The 19,888-nt window shown below is 31.1% G+C and overlaps 1 protein-coding gene across 6 annotated transcripts in view; it reads right to left on the reverse strand.

Moving 5' to 3' along the window:
- The window catches only part of LOC108727799 (putative aminopeptidase W07G4.4), a 28,687-nt gene extending 9,801 nt beyond the window's left edge, over positions 1-18,886 (reverse strand). For 2 of the 6 annotated variants that reach the window (XM_018456048.1, XM_018456081.1), the window contains exons 1-4: positions 18,780-18,886; positions 18,312-18,633; positions 11,352-11,633; positions 5,133-5,241 (exon numbers count right to left, since the gene is read on the reverse strand). In XM_018456048.1, the coding sequence (XP_018311550.1) occupies positions 5,133-5,241; positions 11,352-11,633; positions 18,312-18,328 (408 nt within the window). In that variant the 5' untranslated portion in view covers positions 18,329-18,633; positions 18,780-18,886. Of the gene's footprint in view, positions 1-5,132; positions 5,242-11,351; positions 11,634-18,311; positions 18,634-18,748 lie in introns of all 6 variants that reach the window. The other 4 variants (XM_018456054.1, XM_018456070.1, XM_018456061.1 and 1 more) reach the window with 4 other exon arrangements.
- Between the last annotated feature and the right edge of the window lie 1,002 nt (positions 18,887-19,888).

A 19,888-nucleotide genomic window follows, 5' to 3' on the forward strand; every position in this document is an offset into this window, starting at 1 on the left:
ATAGTATCTACTCCCAAACTTCTTGGAATGAAATCTCACTCTAAAAGAGTGAAAATACAGTCAGTTTTGAAAAAGAGTGGCAATATTTCATTCCTTTAAATAAATTTACCTCAGTGGCAAATGTTATAAGTTTAGTTCCCTCACGTCCAATCTCGATAAAACTAGGCTCATTCGACGTGTTTTTGCACAAAAAGAATGAATTTAGCAAAAAGAAGCATTGTTGTGCCTTGTGAATCGAAATATTAATCGTTAAAATTTGTTAAGTCAGAAAATCTGTTATTCACTACGCCCTGGTAAAAACGTTGATAGAGAACGATAGAAAAATCCTATCGTTTTGAATATGAAATTTGGTTCGTAAATTCACTAATTTGAATCAGATCTTATAGGAATCTTACAAAATCCGATAAAACACGATAGGATTCATATCCGATCAATCGTGAGGCTCGCGAAGTCAACGATAGAAAATGATATAAACGATTTCTTATAGAAAACGATACAAATTGATAGAAATCCTATCGTTCTCAATCATTCTCTATCAACTTTTTTTACCAGTAATAATAGTTAAATTACATGATACAAGAAGATAGATATAAGAAATTTTTCATGCATGAATATATATAAGTATGTATAAACATACATACATAATATGATAAATTATATACGTTTATGAACATTTATACATAAACATGTATAAATATTCATAAACATATATAATTATATATAAAACATATCCATATATGTTCATATATCCTTCTTTCTTTTGCAAAATTACTGTTAAGTGTAATAGAAGTAATAATAATAATAATGTAAAAATATTAAGAATAATTAAAAGGATAATTTTGTGAACATGTGGGCACTCTAAATGCATAAAGAGTAACTTATCGTATTGTTTGTTATAACTGTAATTCGCGGATAACGATTCGGATTAGATAAATTGTCATTTAGTACAAAGTTATACATTTTTTATTTTATAATAAATATGTTTTTGTTTAAAATACATTTTTATAAAAGTTTTGTTATTATGTTGCCAAAGATGTATCTTAAAATATACATTAATCTTTATTTTAATAATGTTAGTCGAATTACCCCATACCATTAGTCATCTTACCCCGGTCCCGGGGCTAGTTGAATCAGATGGAATGCATTAGAAAAATTCATTTTTTTTCATATTATTTAGTCATCAGTTTCCCTTTATTATTAAAATATTATTAGATAATCAAATGCACGTAGTAACTGGGTAAACTAGAATTTATTTTTTCGATAAGTCTCTTAATTTCGTCTGTAAAAATTCGAAACTGAAAAATGAGTCTACTATCCCCGGTCTCCCCTACAATCGTAATGCTAAGACCTACGGTCTTAGCATTACGCAAGTTGTTCGACCGAGGTTAAAATCTCTCGAATGTTGTTCAGGATCATGTCCTGGATAACATTTGTCAAGATCAAGGCCATTGGAGATTCCTCTTATTTTCATTTTTGCACTAAGAATTCATTTTTACGTAAAAATGAAAATAAGAGGTGCAACCTCAATATATATGTATATATATATATATGTTATAGAGTTTAAATTTTGTTCAACAAAAAGATTCTACGACCTGACACGTGCGCGGTCCGTTTCACGAGCGACTTTTTGTGTTGTCACTGGTGCGCGTTCGTGCAGCTTGCGAACGAGCGGAAAGAATTGAAAAAGTCAGAAAAGCAGCTGCTAGCTGCAAGAGAAGCGAGAAAGAGACCGATGCAAGATTCGCGACGATGCGGTGTTCCGATTACGCGGCGCAGAAATTCCGAGGGCGCTTCCTGGTATTTGGAAAACGATGCCCCGTATTTGCGTCTGACGGAAGGAACGAGCGACGCAAGAGAGGAAAGAGGGTCAGAAGAGGGAACTATCAAGAAAGAAGCGTATGAGCTCGGTGCCAACAACGTTCCTGTGCCGCAGGCTGAGCGGTTGGTGAGGCGAGACGAGGGAAGACCCGAGTATTTCGCTAATTAGGTCGCCTCGCCGGCCGCCAGGATTCAGGAACGCCAAGCATTTGCTACTCTTGATAGGGCAGAGCACTCGGCTTACCCTCCTGCGTCCTCCTAACCCCTTGCTACACCCCGTTGTCGCCCACAAACAAGCCCCGACCAACTGCTCCTCCCTTGGTGATCCGAACTTAGAATTTTGGTCCTTGAACTTATGCGAAAGAATGTCTGTTATGTATGTGCAACGAATTATGAGAACATTCACTATTAGATAAGCTTTGTCACGCGTAAGTCCCGAAAGAAATAACTAAATCTCGATTTAAATTTGAACGCGATGGTGTAACAAATTAATATGACATTAATGAAGTAATTTTTAAGATAAAAATAGTATTAAATTATATCACCAATTTGTATATATAACAATAAAAGATATGAAATATTTTTCTATTTTTCGACATATGTTGATTAGATAGTTTTTACTTTTTTGAGGAGTACTACTACCTTAAATCTAGAATTTTTTTAATGCTCTTTATAATAAATAATGTTCAGCCCAGCGAAAATCTAAAAGATTTCATAGGTCTTTCTCCGTGATACAAAGTTCGAAAACAAGTCTCTTGTCCTTTCTAGCGTGTAATCTACATTGATCACAAGCGTAGTGCCCTTCTTCTTTTGCAACTGCTTTTACTGTATCGGTTTAAAATCGCTCTTTCTTTAATCTTCGACAAGAGATGAATGTCTAGATCTTTTCTTTACTTCAACAGCCATTTTATTTTATGACGGATGAATTAATACCATGTTAACACTTATGCACTATTGGATATTGAAAATTAATAAAAGGATAAGCCAACTTTAAAATTTATATGTATATATATAGAAATTGCACAAAACGCTACTTTTTACCTTTAAAATATTGTGTCATGTTTCATTGTTCATTTTATACAAAAAGGTAGTCGTAAGTTTATTTTAATTGACACAGTGTCGTAAAGAAAATTAATCTCTTTTGGAATAACATAGTATTATAAATTTTTAAATCATACACCGAGAAAAAAGTATTGGGTATTTGTGACTATAATTGCATGATAAAATAATATCTATGGTACTCTTTTTTTATGGTTATTACTGCTATAATGTTAATAATAATAATCATATATGGTTCTCTATAACATGAAAAAATTGTATTATAAATTATGATAATTTCAAGTATTAATATAAAATGTCAAAATATAGGTAAATGATATAAATAAAATAATCATTTTTATTCAGTAAATGCAATTACCATTATAGTCTTTTTCCTAAATTCATTTACTATTTATGTGGTAATAATAACATAAAAAATATGTTAAGGAAAAACTAAAAATTTTCAAACATTGTGCGTGATTATTATTAATAGCACAATTGACTGTATTTGTATAGTTAAAATAACTATAAATATATAGTCAAATGTGAAAAATGACTACAAATTATAATTAAATTATGGTAACCATTTTTCTCTTTCATTATAAGTTATTTATACATTATTTTGTTACAAATCGTTACAAAAGTTTTCTGTTTTATCAGTCACTATTCCTATGCTAGCAAGATATTTGAAATTTAATATTCACGACGTTTATGGGAAGACTGTATTCAATTAAATATTTTTAATTGTTGAACGTATGTACGCATGCATGAGTGACATATGTAGTCGACCGTGCGACTCGCGCTGGTAAGGCGATTACTATAGAATTCACAAATCGATCGTACCGCATATACTCGTGCCGGATAACTTCCGACTTGGAAGTTCGCATAATAACGCGGATACTATCGTTCGACCGTAATTAACCGCGGCGGCGCTGAGGTTAATGAACAATGGAGCTCGCAATCGAGTTGTGCAACCCGATATCCTCCGTAAGACACGCTGCACACTTATCGATCAAGCATAGCCCGCGCCGGAGTCTGTCCGTGGCAGGTGTTGTTTGATGATAGTGCAGTTGACCGCACTCTTTGCCGTCGGTATCTGTCATCGAACTATCGTTTATTCAAGACATTGAACGAACTGTTTATTGAAACGTCCATGATCTTATCCTTGGCCGAAGTCTTGTGTTGAAGCTTTGTGTGTCCTTTGTCGCTGTCACATACATTCGCATCCGAGAAAAATAAATTTTGGAAGCTCGGATATATGGTCACCTGTCAGCACCGAATGATTGTAATCAGTCTACATTGGATGCATGACATGGATTATGATACTTGCATTAATCGTTGTGAAATGCAAATGTTTGCAAATTATCCACGTATCCTAGCTTCTCATAATTATTAAATAATAAATATTCAGAGGTTTATAGTAATTATCCGATTATAGCGAATAGAATCTTATTGGGACGATTGGACATTAATGAAGAGGAATTAATTCTGTTTTCGTAAAATATTACAGATTAGTTGAATTGCGTTGCGCAGCTCACTTAGTCATTAGTTATGGATTAAGATCACAGTAGCAATTTAGTTTAGGTTTAGACGGATTTACTAGAGTTAGAATATGGTGAATAACTTGGGGGCAGCCAATCAGACCGCAGCACATCAAACTCGGCTGAAACACGGAGATGAATTCCTTTCAGATACAACTACAGGTTTCCTATTCTGCCAGTGTAGATGCGCACAAAGCTATGTTGTATCTGTTTGATTGGTTTAAACGGCTCTCATATAACCACAACTGTACCAACTATCTGCGAAATGCCTTAACCGGATATATTGGCACAATCGAGTAACATTCGCTTATCGATTCTCTCGAGTTCAGCCAGCGATTTTTCCCATTTCTATTTTTAAATTCTACTATCTCAGTAACGTTTAGTACCGATCGATTTAACTTTTCCACATTTAGCAATCGTTATGAGTGGGAAATCTGTGATTGCTATTTTCAATTGAATTAAATCAAATGAGCTAATAGAGACTTTTTTCTTAAATGTCTCCATGCATGAAGTTCTAATAATAAAGTAATGATTATTCATTTATCTTACTATATAAATTTTCGTACATCTATGCAGTTATAAATTTTGTTTTATTAATAATATTTGAAATCACTTAATATTCTACTTCCCAAATAAAAGACATTTAAAAAATATGATATGATCAATTTATTATAATATTATTTCGACATGTTGACTATAATATTATGACGAATAATTTATTGTAATAGAACTCACCACGTAGAGACCCTCCAAAGCACCAAGAAGCGTGACTAGCTCAACGTTCTCAAAACGATCATCTGGCAGTAGTACCAACAAAGGACATTTTACGCCAGCTTTTAAAGCCCTAATAAATGCAGAAAAGTTATAAACTCAGTTACATTGATGAATTATATATTATTCTAATACAATAATATTTGATCATACAATGAAATCAATTTTGAAGTAAGATTATATTTTACTTTTTTCAGTCTTTCTAATCCAAAATTATCCAGATTAGATAAATCCTGTGTATGTGAAACCAAAATTTTTTTCTCGTTTTCCATAAATTAGCGATAACGCTATTATTTTTTTTTAAATGGTGTCAACAAAAGTCTCAGTCGGTCAAGAATTATCCTATTAACAGATTGATAAATCAACAGTAGAATACCAATCTGAGAATCTAAATTAAATTAATCAAAATCAAATATTCTTAATGTCAAATAACAATATAACTAATAGCGAAGGACATATAAGAATCAGTTATAAAAATAAAAATCTAAATAAAGAATCAAGAGATATCATAAAAATGGAAATCAGAGGTAGAAGGATTTACATAGGTATATGGCTTAAAAGGAAGTTGACAATAATTACGATGCGGACATATCGTTATATTCGGTGATTGTCGGCGGACATCATAATCCACGCAATAATATTGCTACCATAGAACCTGCAGTAATACTACACTCCAGAGGACGTTCATGCAAAAAGGAGAAGAGAAATGAGTTCTCTGGAGAAAAGTACGATTCTCATTGAGTATCCCGAGACACAAATGGTCATTCTCACTCTCCTTGTATCTAATTTTCATCTTGTCGGGTGTAATACAAACGTGAGCTAGATAACCGAAGGTGCCTCTTACTTTTGCGAATCACGAACTATTAATCTATTCCTGAAGTATATTGCTATCATGTTTAAACTTTGTTAAATGTTCCTGCGTTGTGTGCGATGTCTCGTACTTGGTAATTTTGAGAAACTGTCGTTATATCACGGTTCTTAAATCTTCCGTTCTATTCTCAATTCAACAAAGTACTTCTGATTTGAGTTTGGTATTAATGTCGCGTAGAACCGTGCACCGCTATTATTTCGAGATCTTAAAGGACTGTAAATAGGTACTATATTATTGCTTAGATATGTAACGGAGCGTGATAACAGTTTTGCCCGCAGGAAACATTGGTAATAATTAAAATACAGACTAAAAGAATAAAATTCAAAGGTTGTGACCAGTTTCCTCTGGAGAATACTACGAAGGTTTGCACGAGGAGAAAAATAAATTACAAGTGTATGCAAATTATACTTTCAAATAATTATACAGAAGCTGGCATCCAAGAGTTTATGAGCTTTATGCTTTATACTTTATTTTTAATTTATTACTTTATTGTTTACTGTTTATATTATTTATGGTATATATTTTAAGTATTTATTAAAATTGATATATTTTTGTGACGCGGTGATATGTAATAATAATGCCACGCTTATTTTTTAGCCCGCTTTTGATATTATGCAAAATTGTAAATTACAATTAAATTTAAAAAATACTTACTATTAAAACGAAATGCGTATAGGGTAAAGCAAAGATAATTTGGATACGTTAACAGAAATTTTTAAATTGTATAAAAGATCGAGGTCGTATAGTAGGGAGACTGGGGCTAGTTGTCGTACGGGGTTGATTGTCATCAAAATGCTTATAGCTCAAACAGGACATGGCAGAAAAATCTCTTAACGTATTTGCCGGAGTCACCCTGTTTATAGGGGAGACTGGGGCTAGTTGTACGGAGTTGATTGTTAAAATGCTTACAATTCAAACAGGATATGGCAGAAAAATCTCTTTTTTTGAATGTAGATTACTGATATAATATTAATTTTTGTGTAAAATGATTTGCACTACAAGTATTGTATATATTATTTATAACGGTTTTTAAGAAAATGAAGTTGGTGAGTAAATTTTTCTTATCACCTATTTTGTTGTCTGACAAGTCTTTAGCATTATTAATCGTGATATCCTTGTATTCATAGAAAATGACATGTCTTAGTTAGAATATCTTTGCTACAATTAATTAATCATTATTCTGAAAAAGTTTGTGAATACAATCTCTTTTATAAAAAATGGCTATGTGGGGTAGATTGATCAAAATGAGATGAGGTTAGGTGACAATTAATTTTAATATCTTTAGAGAACACATTTTTAGAGAATATACTCACAAATATATTATATTTCATATAGATATATATGTTTTTTCATTTTTCATACAGAAATTGTATAGAAACTACGGTAAACAAATTACCTATTTTATGATTAAAATTACTATTTTATTTATATTAATACCATAATTACTATTATTTCTCAAAATATAATAGAACTGATATCAAAATAAAAATTGTATTTTTTATATGTGTTGTCCATAACAGATATGCTACTGCCAATTCTAGAACGTGTGATAATCAACCCAGAACACGGGGTTAATTGTCACATTTTCACAGCTTCATTTACAATTAAATAGCTTATTTTTACGATATGATGAATTCGAGTAATATTTTTTTTAATATCTAAAGGATGAAGGTATATTATAATGAATATATTTCAAAATCAGGCATCCACTTTTTTCTAAAATTCACTAATCAAAACAACCGACCCTGGTCTCCCCTATATTTAATTAAACATACTTTACTGGTGCAATATAATGTAAGTTTTGTATGTTTAATTATATACACCATACATCCTCAATCTTTTATACAATTTCAAAATTTCTGCAATGTTAACCTATCCAAATTACTTCGCTTTACTCTAAATTGATACGCATTACAAGAACACGTTCATTACTTTTTTCTACTAACATAGAACGTGCTGATCCATGCCAATCTTTCGTTAACGTCACTACTGTCCGCGTGAAAAAAAAAAAAAACAGTTGTGCCAAACGGACAGGAATTTCATTTTTCAATCGAATTTCGGGACGGACGGGCGTATGGTTCGCGCGGAATTTCGTTCGTACATCATTGCGTTTCCCCTATGCAGCTATTGGAGTACACAAAACGCTGACAATCGTTCGTGGCTCGTTTCGTTGCAAGACTATCATGTCGCTAGTGAATGAACACTCGATGCGGGTGCGAAGATGTTTGAAATTGTAAACATACAATCAAGAGCACTTAATTAATTACTCTGATACTGATTTCGATTAATTGTAACGAGTTCGAAAAAAATACAATGATTTTTTTCAAATATATGCAAATTGTCGACACGAGAACGCAGATATAACGTCACTTCCTGGGTATGCTCGCTAAATCCAATTATACCCGGACAATGAAAAACACTGGAATTTGCGCGCTTCGATTGTGGAATTTAGTAAAGTGTCCCTTATATAGTTGAAGAATGCTTATTAGAAATACCAAAGAGATTAAAAATATTGTTGAATTATTAGTGATTATTGTTAAAGAATCAAAAAAATGAAAAAAATATTTTGTTTTGCGCAATAAATATTGATTTGTGTATGTATAGACAAAGAATGAACATGTAGAAATTTTGTTGAACTGAAATTAAAAAGAGACAGTGTAGGTGCGCGGCGTTGCTTTAATAGCATTGTGTCACTGTATGTTATTCCTTTTGTTGTCTCTATAGCATTCTCATCTCTCCTCAAAATGAGAGATAACCAGGACTTATATAGCTATGTCAATAACTATCATTTAGTTAATCGATAACATGAAGAAACTGCATCAACGGGTAATTATTAGTCCGTAATTACCAAGGAGTGTCAGATCAAAAGTTAAAGGCAATAAAAATGTAATACTTTGTAAAATAGGCAATAAAAAGCGCGCAATATATGATTTTACATTTATCATTGATTTTTATTTAATGATAATTTTTATAAAAAGTATGTCTATTTTTTGTCTTTGTTAAATACTTTTTTATTTAGTATAGTAGCATAGCATATTAAATATGTCACATAAAAATTAACATATTAACAATAAACATTAATGTAAATTATATTACGTAGACAATAAAAATTCATAAAAAATACTAATTTATTTGCTGGGAATAGAGAAATACAATATATTTATTGTAAATTTATAAATTACTTTATAATAATACATTAATTCTTATTTTAATTAAAGCAGTGATGTTGCAAAAGAGCAAATAGCAGGATAAGGAGGTGGTTTTAGGCCACAGCACGTAATCGATTGTCATAGGAGGCAAAATTAACACACTGATGAAAGAATATTTTGTGCAAAGTTTCATTCCAAAAGAGCCACACCGTTTCAAGATATCGAACAAAATGTGATTTTTCATTAGTATTTTTTTTCTCCTTTAAATTTAAACGGATCTTTACAAAAAAAATTATGGGTATATAAAAGGTATCAAAAAGATTAGAGTAAGAATTTTTTTGTCATTCTTGGCTCAAAATTCTGTTTTTAAAAAATTCAAAAATTTTTTAAATTGCATTTTTTATATGTGATCTGAATGTTTTACCACTTTAAATAATTCAGCAGCTAAATCTTATCATAAATTATATTCGTGATTTTTTCAGATTTTTAGATTTGGTGGAACATAAATACAAAAAAAATTAAAATGGCTTTTTTTCGCCATTTTCCGACCTAAAATACATTAATTGACATATTTTAAGTTGTTTTTAAATGTAATTTTACTTACCTTCGATCTCACTTCCGCAGACAATAGTTTAAAACTTTAATATTATAAAGTTCGCGTAGGTTAAACAACGAGAATTCCATTTTTTCTCCTTCAGAAAAATTAATTTAACTGATTTCAGCATTTATTTCATTTTTTTAAAGCAAAGACTAATTTCTAATGTTGTTAAGCACATAAACATGATAAACTTATCTTACTCTAATATAATGTCAAGAGACTTCAGGTTTTTTATCTACAAGGCTATTTAATCCAAAATTCGTTTTATATGTACACATTACAAAATTAATTTTGTATTTTCTATTAACTCACTTTCTAATGTTATATAAAAAAATACCATTTCTAAGAAATCAAAGAAACAATTATATGCAAAAATGCATGATTTAAACTATTGTCTGCAGAAGTGGGATCGGAGGTAAGTAAAATTACATTTAAGAACAACTTAAAATATGTCAACTAATGTATTTTAGGTCGGAAAATGGCGAAAAAACGGTTTTAATTTTTTTTTGTATGTTTCACCAAATCTAAAAATCTGAAAAAAACACGAATATAATTTATGATAAGATTTAGCTGCTGAATTATTTTAAAAGTGGTAAAACATTCAGATCATATAAAAAATGTAATTTAAAAAATTTTTGAATTTTTTAAAAACAGAATTTTGAGCCAAGAATGACAAAAAAAATTCTTACTCTAATCTTTTTGATACCTTTTATATCCATAATTTTTTTTGTAAAGATCCGTTTAAATTTAAAGGAGAAAAAAAATACTAATGAAAAATCACATTTTGTTCGATATCTCGAAACGATGTGGCTCTTTTGGAATGAAATTTTGCACAAAATATTCTTTCATCAGTGTGTTAATTTTGCCTCCTATGACAATCGATTACTGCTGTGGCCTGAAACCACCTCCTTATCCTGCTATATCCTTTGCAGTAAAGTAGCTACCTCTAACAAAATGCACAAAATTTAAGCAAATTTACTTCTATCAAGATTTTTTTACCTTATTATCAAAATAAATTTCGATATCAAATAATTAGTTATGGTAGAGTAAAATTTGTTTACCTTCATCTCAAATATTATATATAGTAGTAGCAACAGTTTTGCTATGATAGTAAAATTCATTTTCTCCATTTGCATATATTCAGACAGAAATATTAAAGATTATATATGTGTAGTCCAATAACTACATTATGTATAACATTCAAATCTACATGTCAACAAGATCGCCACGCATTCTCGAAATTGCAAAAATGCAGGGACTGCACGATTCGTCCTAGCACTTTGACCGTACGCTTTTGACTCACAATCGGCTAATAAATGCGGATTTGAATTCTATATATTACCGGATTACAACATATATCGTTTCTTTATATCTTTATTCAATATAATATATTTTTATTTAAATGTGTTATAAAATCGTATTTAAAAATTGATAAAATAAATTGATATAATATGTACATATATAAAATATATTTCTATAGACATAACGGTTCTGTTAGTTCGGCACTCCCTTTAAAAAAACTATAAAAAGAAAGAAAAACGTGTAGGATCACACAAAAGAATTACCGTTTTATTCCCTTCGTGGCTGCCTCTGCGAAACTCCGCACATCGTGATAATCCATGTTAAGCGGACCCGTTGGGCTGTAAATGAGCCTTTTTGCGAGCAAATTGATGGGCAAAACCGCGCCGATCACGCCCAGTGCAGCATCGATCTGGGCCGCGGTATAGAGTACGGTTTTGAAGGGTTCCGGCTCGTTGGATCCAGGGGTACTTCCTGACACCAGAATAATGCCATCGTATTCGCCGCTGCAAATATTCGTTTCAATTTTCAATTGACATGGCATCCATCTGAAATGAATCATTATCCATGTTATTTGAACGTCTCACTAATTATTAGCAAATCTGATTAGACAAAAGCAAGATAATTAATCATTAGCGAGAATACGATAGGTCCATTGAAGTCAATATAATTACAGTGGAAGATAAAAATGTTCATCAAAAAAAGAAAATGAGACAGAATGATGAGATGCACTCAATGCCATTTATCCATTAGAATTATTTATTTGCTAAAATTGTGACCTGTTAGATATATTATAATATTGAAGAATAAATACAAATGCTTTAATTTCATTTTTAAATATAAATGTTTGTAAACAAATTTTAACTGTTATTCTTATTATTTCTATAATTATATTCAAAATTTTATGCTTTTATTTTCAGTAAAATTATCTACAAAATCTCTCAATGAATCACAAACAGGAAATATAAATATTCCTACATTTGTTTTTCGATGTATCTTGCAGTGTTTATAGGACAGGGTCGCATTTGATTTTCTCTACGGGAATGTTTACCCATACATCTGTCTTTTCATATTTACAATTTCTTCTTATTTTTGCTCAGATAAAATCGGATAAGAGAGCGGATTGAATATTCGCATGTGAAAAGAAATAAAATTACTATACATATAATACTTTATGGCGAATTAGTGACGCAAACGTTAAAAGACTAAGATAAATACTACAGTCTAAAATTTACACAGTGTTATTAAACTACCGGACGTGTGTGTGTAATGTTAAAATAATTCAAAAGTTTCTTTTTCCCTTATTATTACTTTAGTTTTGACTTATTTCCATTCATTTTCACACTTTCACTTCTTTAAAGTTTAACCATTTACGCACACGTTTTGCATTTTCGAGCATTTGTACACACCATTTTATGTAAAATAATATTATTCGATAAACATAAAGCAATAATTAAAGATCAGATAAAACTTTTGTTCTCAGATGATTCACGTTGATTATGGGTGGTATTCATAGTCAGATCTTATATTCAAGACCGTCTTAAGTACAGTCTTAAGAAATCATGAACCAATATGAAGGCCGTATTAGCGACTTAAGACACTACTTAAGACGGTCTTAAAATAAGAATCAACTATGAATACCGGCCTATGTTATAATATCTTTAAATGATATCGATACTATCATTTATTTAGTGCAATGGATAATGTATTTCAATGGGTACAGATTTTAATAGTCCTGGAGTTATTAACTTGGGGAATCATTTCTATCTTGTGAAAGAGAGAGAGAGAGAGAGAGAGAGAGAGAGAGAGAGAGAAAGAGATATCTTTTTTCATCTTGTATATTATTTCTAATACAAATGACTTGTTATCAATTTTTTTAAAGGTGGATCGTTATAATAATAAACGTATCTAAAACATTTTTATTTTTATATCATTTTTATTAATTTTATATATTTTATGTTTTTAATATCAAATGCCATTGTATTAAATTACATTAAATAGCATATTTCTTGGAGAGGGAAGTTAATAAAATGGAAAAGGATTATATATATATATAATTAATATTTTTTGTTTGTATGTTAACAAATATTCTTTCATAATAATAATTTGAGACTAACAAATTATTTTTATTTTAAAAAATCAATGATGATGAACAGGGCGAATGAGAGTAACAGCATGGTAATTGGTACGCAAAGAAATCAAGTAAAATTTCTTTTTTTCTCCTTTAATCCATGAATCTAAAATATTTTTATTTTATTTTTATCTATTGTGTTTTATTAAATGTAAAAATCAACATATTGGGTGTATAAATAAGTTTTAAAGCGTTTTTAATGAAATTTAATATTTATTTATTTAAAAACGAAAACACTCAATTATCAAAATAATTTCCATCATTATCTATGACCTTTAGTCATCTTTCGGGCAGCTTACGAATTCCAGAAGAGAAGAAGGTTTCGTCTTTCGATGCGATAAAATTATCCACCCATTTTCGCAATTCTTCAAATGCTCGAAAGTGTATACCGGACATTGACGTTTTGCATTGACCGGAATAAATAATAATCAGAAGAGGCTATGTCTGGGCTATACGCCGGGTGCGGTAAAACTTCCCAACCAAGAGCTAGCAACGTTTTTTTTACAGGTTTGCCAACATGAGGCCTGGCGTTGTCATGAAGCAAATGCAAACTTAATGCATGCGGCACCCACTTTGCTTCCTTCAGAATCTTTCCCATCTGCCGTAAACGAATTGAAATATCTTGTTGAGTTACTCCAACTTGCTGTGCAAGTTCGTTTTGTGTTGACATGAGTTTTGATCGAGTAATGCTTGCAATTCATTGTCTGTAACCTTCCGAGGAGCACCACTACGTTCTCTATCGCTAACATCAAAATCATCCTCTTTAAATCGCCTAAACCAAAACTCACACGTACTTTTGGATACAACATTGACTCGAAGAACAGAACAAATTGATTCACCTGCTTTAGCAGCGCTTTTTCTTTGATGAAATTCGTATCGAATGCAGTGTCGAATAAATTGCTTGTCGCTCGCCATTTTAAAACCATTTAATTTTGAGGTTAAGTTTCCAATTTTGTGAAGTCAATTGTGTTTTTTAATAGTACACATTAAGCATCACTACATATCAAAAGAGCGCGAAAATATTTAAATTCTAAGTTTAAATTATACATTACACAAAAAAACGCTTTACTATAAAACTTATTTGTACATCCAATATTAAATAAAATCACAAATATAACGGTGAAAGTATAATATTATTAATATTTTTTTAACTCAATTTAATTTATTTAATCATAGATATGACATTTTGTTAGAAGATAAATTTTTTTAGAGTATCGGGTTGCAACAAATAAATATTCTGTAAAATACATAGTATTCTTATCGATGACGGTGACTATAGGTAAATATCGTTATCTTCTTTTACATTTAGCATTAAAATGAAGATACGTGTTATTAAATGTAAGACTTGGAGAACAAAATGGTTTAATAATTTAGACGAATATAATCGTTAGATAAGATTACTGATGGCAAGTTCCACGTAGAATACATTAGCATTATATTAACAATATCTCTAGCATCGCTTTCACAGACGAAAGTAGTCGCTGCTAAATTGCTTAGATATAAATAATCGAAAATTGTTATCATTAAAATGATATTTAAATATTTATAGAATACGAATATTTATATAAAAAATTATTAAATAATATATTTTATGTTTTTATCCAGGATTTAGTGTATATGGATATATATTTGAACATGTAACATACAGAAATGAGTAAAAAACTAAAGATAATATAATTGTAGAATGTGTTCGTTGATATGTAAACGTTCATATTCCAGAGTAAGAAAGTTTATATAAAATCTATACAAATATTGCTATATACATATAAAAAAGCTACATAAACCTCTTGCCATAATATCACAAAGATTCTTTTTATACAAAAGGAAAGAAAATATTAGAGAAGCAGATGTGCACATATACTTTATAGGAAATGTACTGCATGAAATGTATGAAAATTTTGAAAGTAATTCTGAAAAATGGTGTCAGCGAGTGGCTATGAAAACATTCGGTTCTTACGATCATCTAACGATAACATCTTCCGGAGTATCTTGTAGCATCTCTAGCATCGATGCAAAATTATCTGAGTCAGAAATAAAAAATATTTATCCTGACTAGGCTATCTATGTGTAATTAGTATCACAGTTGTGAAATGTTTCGTTAAGTAAAACCGATGATTAAATTTAATCTAGAATTACAATCGAAAGATACACAGTTTAATTAGAAAATATTTTATCACAAGTTTGAAATATTCTTTTGCAACTATAGCAATTAACATTTATTAACGTAGTTAATCTTATTTTAACCTATGATAGATTTTTCATATTCGTATATCACGTTCTAGCGTTAACAGGTTTTTCCACGCGAAATCAACCCGGTCAATGCTGATTGGTCACAATTCGGACACAATAATGTTGAATTCTATGGAAGATAATAAATCTCAAGAGTACACATGATACCGTGCACACAGTAAATCATCGATCGATTGCGAACATAATCTAACAGACAATAATGCTTTCTCGCGTTCTCATGAGCGTGTGTGTGTATATATACTCGTGTACATCACGTAGTGATAATGAAGTCTTCGTAGATCTACGATTATTGCTACCATCGGGTGTTTCTATGAGCTCGCTTCATGCGGTTTATGCACGATTCGCTAATAATTTACCCTTGAATTTACCACTATCTATCTACATCTAGCATTTGCCAAAACTAACAATGACTTAAAGAATGGAAAAATTAAGAAAAGCGCGAGCCTTTAGAAATTATTAGGTACTTTGTGTAGCGCGTGATATCATGATGAATAATATTTTACTATTATTACTACACGAATGTTAGCACTAATATTTGATTTTACGCATACATTTGAGCTGTTCATATAGTTAGGAATATAATTGGAAATATCATAAAAAATATATGTAACCTATACATATGTATGTATATATCTATGGATTCGATTAAAAATATTCGAATAAAAGTACTCCCGTATAAAGTATTTAAATAAATTAATGAAGTAAAGAATACATCATATTACTAATTTGATGCTAAAAACTCATCAACAAAAATATATTTATTGATTGCTTTTCATTGTTACTAATTTTACTATTTATGCCCAAATATATTAAAACATGATTTGTAAAGTGTATAGTGACTCAAAACAGATCAAATAGGGTAATTCCGGTATATACGCTGCACCTATCAAAAACTTAATTTATTAAGTATTATTTATTATGTTTAAAGTAAACGAACTATATCAGTAAAAACTTTGTACTGTCTACTACTATGAAAAAAATATTAGAAATCCGAAATATATATATATATATTTATTTTTCATATTAAGAAATGAACTTCTTGAAATCCTTGCATTTTTTTACCATATATCCCATAGGAGTGGGATATATGGCCACTCATAGGGGGAGAAGAGGGTATGTACGGCTCATTTACATGTACGAAAAATTTACAAATAACGCTTATAAATAAGACATAAAATGACACAATAAACACTCATAAAATACGTTTATAAAGTTGTATTAAGGAATAAGAATGATAAATATGTATACAAAGTAATAAATAATAATTACAATCTTTCTACATATGTATGAGGTACATATTTTATGTAATATATTCATTGCACTTAGTGCAATGAATTCAATCTGCGCACTTTATATGCTTTGGGCATAAATCTCATCCGCTAAAAATGCCGTATATCCCAAATAGATGGGATATACAAGACAGCAAACTAAACAAAGAATACGAAAGCAAAGCACTTGTATTTGCTATAAAACATGCTTTACTTTATTCCTCTACACGTATGTATCACGAAATAACCACTAGGTTTTTTATACGCCCTACAATAATCATTTTATGTAGACTATAATTTATGATGGCGCTACTTATTACAGTGACAAATCGATTCAACTCACAATAATTTCATTAATATTAACAGTAAAAAGCTCATAACAGAAATCATAACACAATACTAATATAACATAAAGGCATGTAACAGAGTAGTTGCGGGAAAATTACCCCCACTCCTTCTATTTTTTCTGACTTACGGCGTAAATCCCAGCGCGGCGTATTTGCCGGAGTTATCCTATACTATCGCAGCATCAACATAATATACGTATAAATAAATAAACATTTACGGTCTTGCTATAGATATCTTTTTTCACGAATTTTTAAAAGAAATTCATAACAATAACGATTTGTAACGATTTGATCAGTTTCATGAATCATTGTATATTTCAAAAATTAAAAAAAAAACAAGTCAACAACGTCAAGTCTTGCATAATTTGAGTTAAGGGAAATATATAAAAATAATATCGCGGAAACTATTGTATTTTATTGGATTTTGATATCGACTTATCAGCTGCTAATGAATGAAACTTACTTCTATCAATTGCATGCACAATATGCAATCAATCAGGAGCATGTTCTAAGTTGCGAGCTAATGATGCCGGAAACTTTGCAGCTTCAAAACAGTTGGGCGCCACTGGGTCTCGCGTAACAGTGCGAAACGAACCAGCATTGGCTTACAGAAATTCGCATTTCTCATGAGTTCGCGCGAATCCGCAAGCAAATATATTCACGTCACGTTTTCGACATAGACTATCTAATTATTCACCAAGAATCTACAATTTACGATGAAATTACAAATTACTTGTTAATTATAGCGCACAATTATAGTAACAATTCAATATAGCACTTGATATTTTCGACGATTAATATATAATAAAGTCGAAGAATAACAATAGTTATTCTCATTTCAGAAAATACAGCGAAAGATTGGAACACTAGATATGATAGAAATTTAAAGCACTAAGATATATAAACTCGAATCTTTCAAATGTAAAACCTTTGAAAGTATAATGAATTTATGCTTATACAGCATTGAAATGCATATAAAAATCTTTTGTATAAGAGCGTTTAATTTTACGCGATGCTATTACTCTCTTTTAAAGTTTGTCAAAGCGCGACGTATCTCATATTCCTATCTATTTCTATCGTCATTTTACAAAATTTAAATCGCTAATGGTCGAATCCAAACCATCTGCATGAATAATTACGCCCTTACGCGCTATTGTCCCGTCAAAGGTCATTCCCGTTTAGAATACAGCATTTACCGGCGCATGTCGTACGAGCTTCTCGTGTATTTACCTTGATTCCACCGCCATGATGCACCGCGCCCACGCCGTACTCTTAAAGATACTCTGTGTGAGGTAGCGTACGAAAATATATATATGTATTATCTTCTGCACAACTGTGACGTGATATTCATATGCCTCTTGATAATCAACGAAAATAGGTGTATGGATGTTGCGCGTGTTCTACACGATCTTGCTGTCGTACTGTCAAAATGGATGTCTCGCTGCCTGATCGAACGCCTCGAAAAAGCGAAGAGCGCAGAATCGAAACCGTACTCGCGGCACGCTTCAAATCCGAATTTCGGCGATGGTCACTGTAACAACACTGAAAATAGCTGAAAAAGTAAAAAAAAAAGGAAAGAAAAATATATGTTTGAGAGAGGGGGAGAGAGAGAGAGAGAGAGAGAGAGAGAGAAATAGAAGAGACTGATAAAAGTAGAAACTGTATACTGTTATCGTTCGATGTGCCAGCGATATTTACCTTCTCTCGCGCGATAAGATATGTGAGCGACCAACTCGAGAACGTGCGCAATACTAAAGTCTGTGTTTTCGCGAATATAACCTACTGTTTTTACCACTACATAACCATTCTCTCTGTCAGGATAGGATATATACTGATATGATACTACTACTGTTAAATCGTCGCAACGTTGCCAGCGTTCGTAGCCTGCACAGCCTGATTACCTTGAACTTCCAATCCCAAACAGATGCAGTGTCGATGGTCGGATGGCCGACGATTTATATTTATAGATTGTGCACTATGCTTGTCTGACTTTTTCGGAATCTTTATTTCATTCATCTATGCCAATTTATTTATATACAAACAATTATTTCACACAAATATAAATGAGAACAATAACTATCTTATGTTTTCATCACTGCCATTTAGTCACTTAATTAAATCACTTTTTTGTTAAATTACTTTTTTTTTAATAAGTTACTAAAAAGTCACTATTGTCTAAAATGAGTCATTATAATCACTCTTTTTCCTGAGCTAACTTAAAATTTGTAAATTATAAGTTGTAAATGTAAGTGTTCTATTCATATTTTGTTTTGTCTTGTAACAGTTGTTCTTACTGTTGCTTACTAGATACTTAGGCTGCGTCCCAAAATTGACTGCCAGTACTGAAAATCTATAGTGCATGTAACGTAAACTGTAGCATTTTCAGTGCTGGCAGTAAATTTGGAATACAGCCTATGTCTGATGTCTTAGCATCTAATTACTATTTAGGATAATTAAGGCCCGGAAGTTCGCGCGCGGAGCACCACTGCATGCGAGTGAGTCGAACGCTCGCTAAAATGAGATAGCGCTCAAGGAGACTCGCCACCCGTCGATCTTGGATCCAGTGTTGCCAACGGGAACGCGTTTTCTCGCGCGCGCGACTTCAACATCGTATTAAGTTCACAAGAATACGGGTACCTTTAGAACCCGTATTCTTGTTCCAGATAAACTACTAGATTTTATAGAGAGATACATAATTATTAGGCTTATAATAAGTAAAACAAACAATGTAATTAAAATAAGATAAAGAAATTATAAATATAAGAATAATTATATGTAATTAATATATAATAGAAACATGGGGAAGG

This window comes from Mycetomoellerius zeteki, unplaced genomic scaffold (genome assembly GCF_001594055.1).
Source record: "Mycetomoellerius zeteki isolate Tzet28-1 unplaced genomic scaffold, Tzet1.0 scaffold113, whole genome shotgun sequence".
Classification (NCBI taxonomy): Eukaryota; Metazoa; Arthropoda; class Insecta; order Hymenoptera; family Formicidae; genus Mycetomoellerius; species Mycetomoellerius zeteki.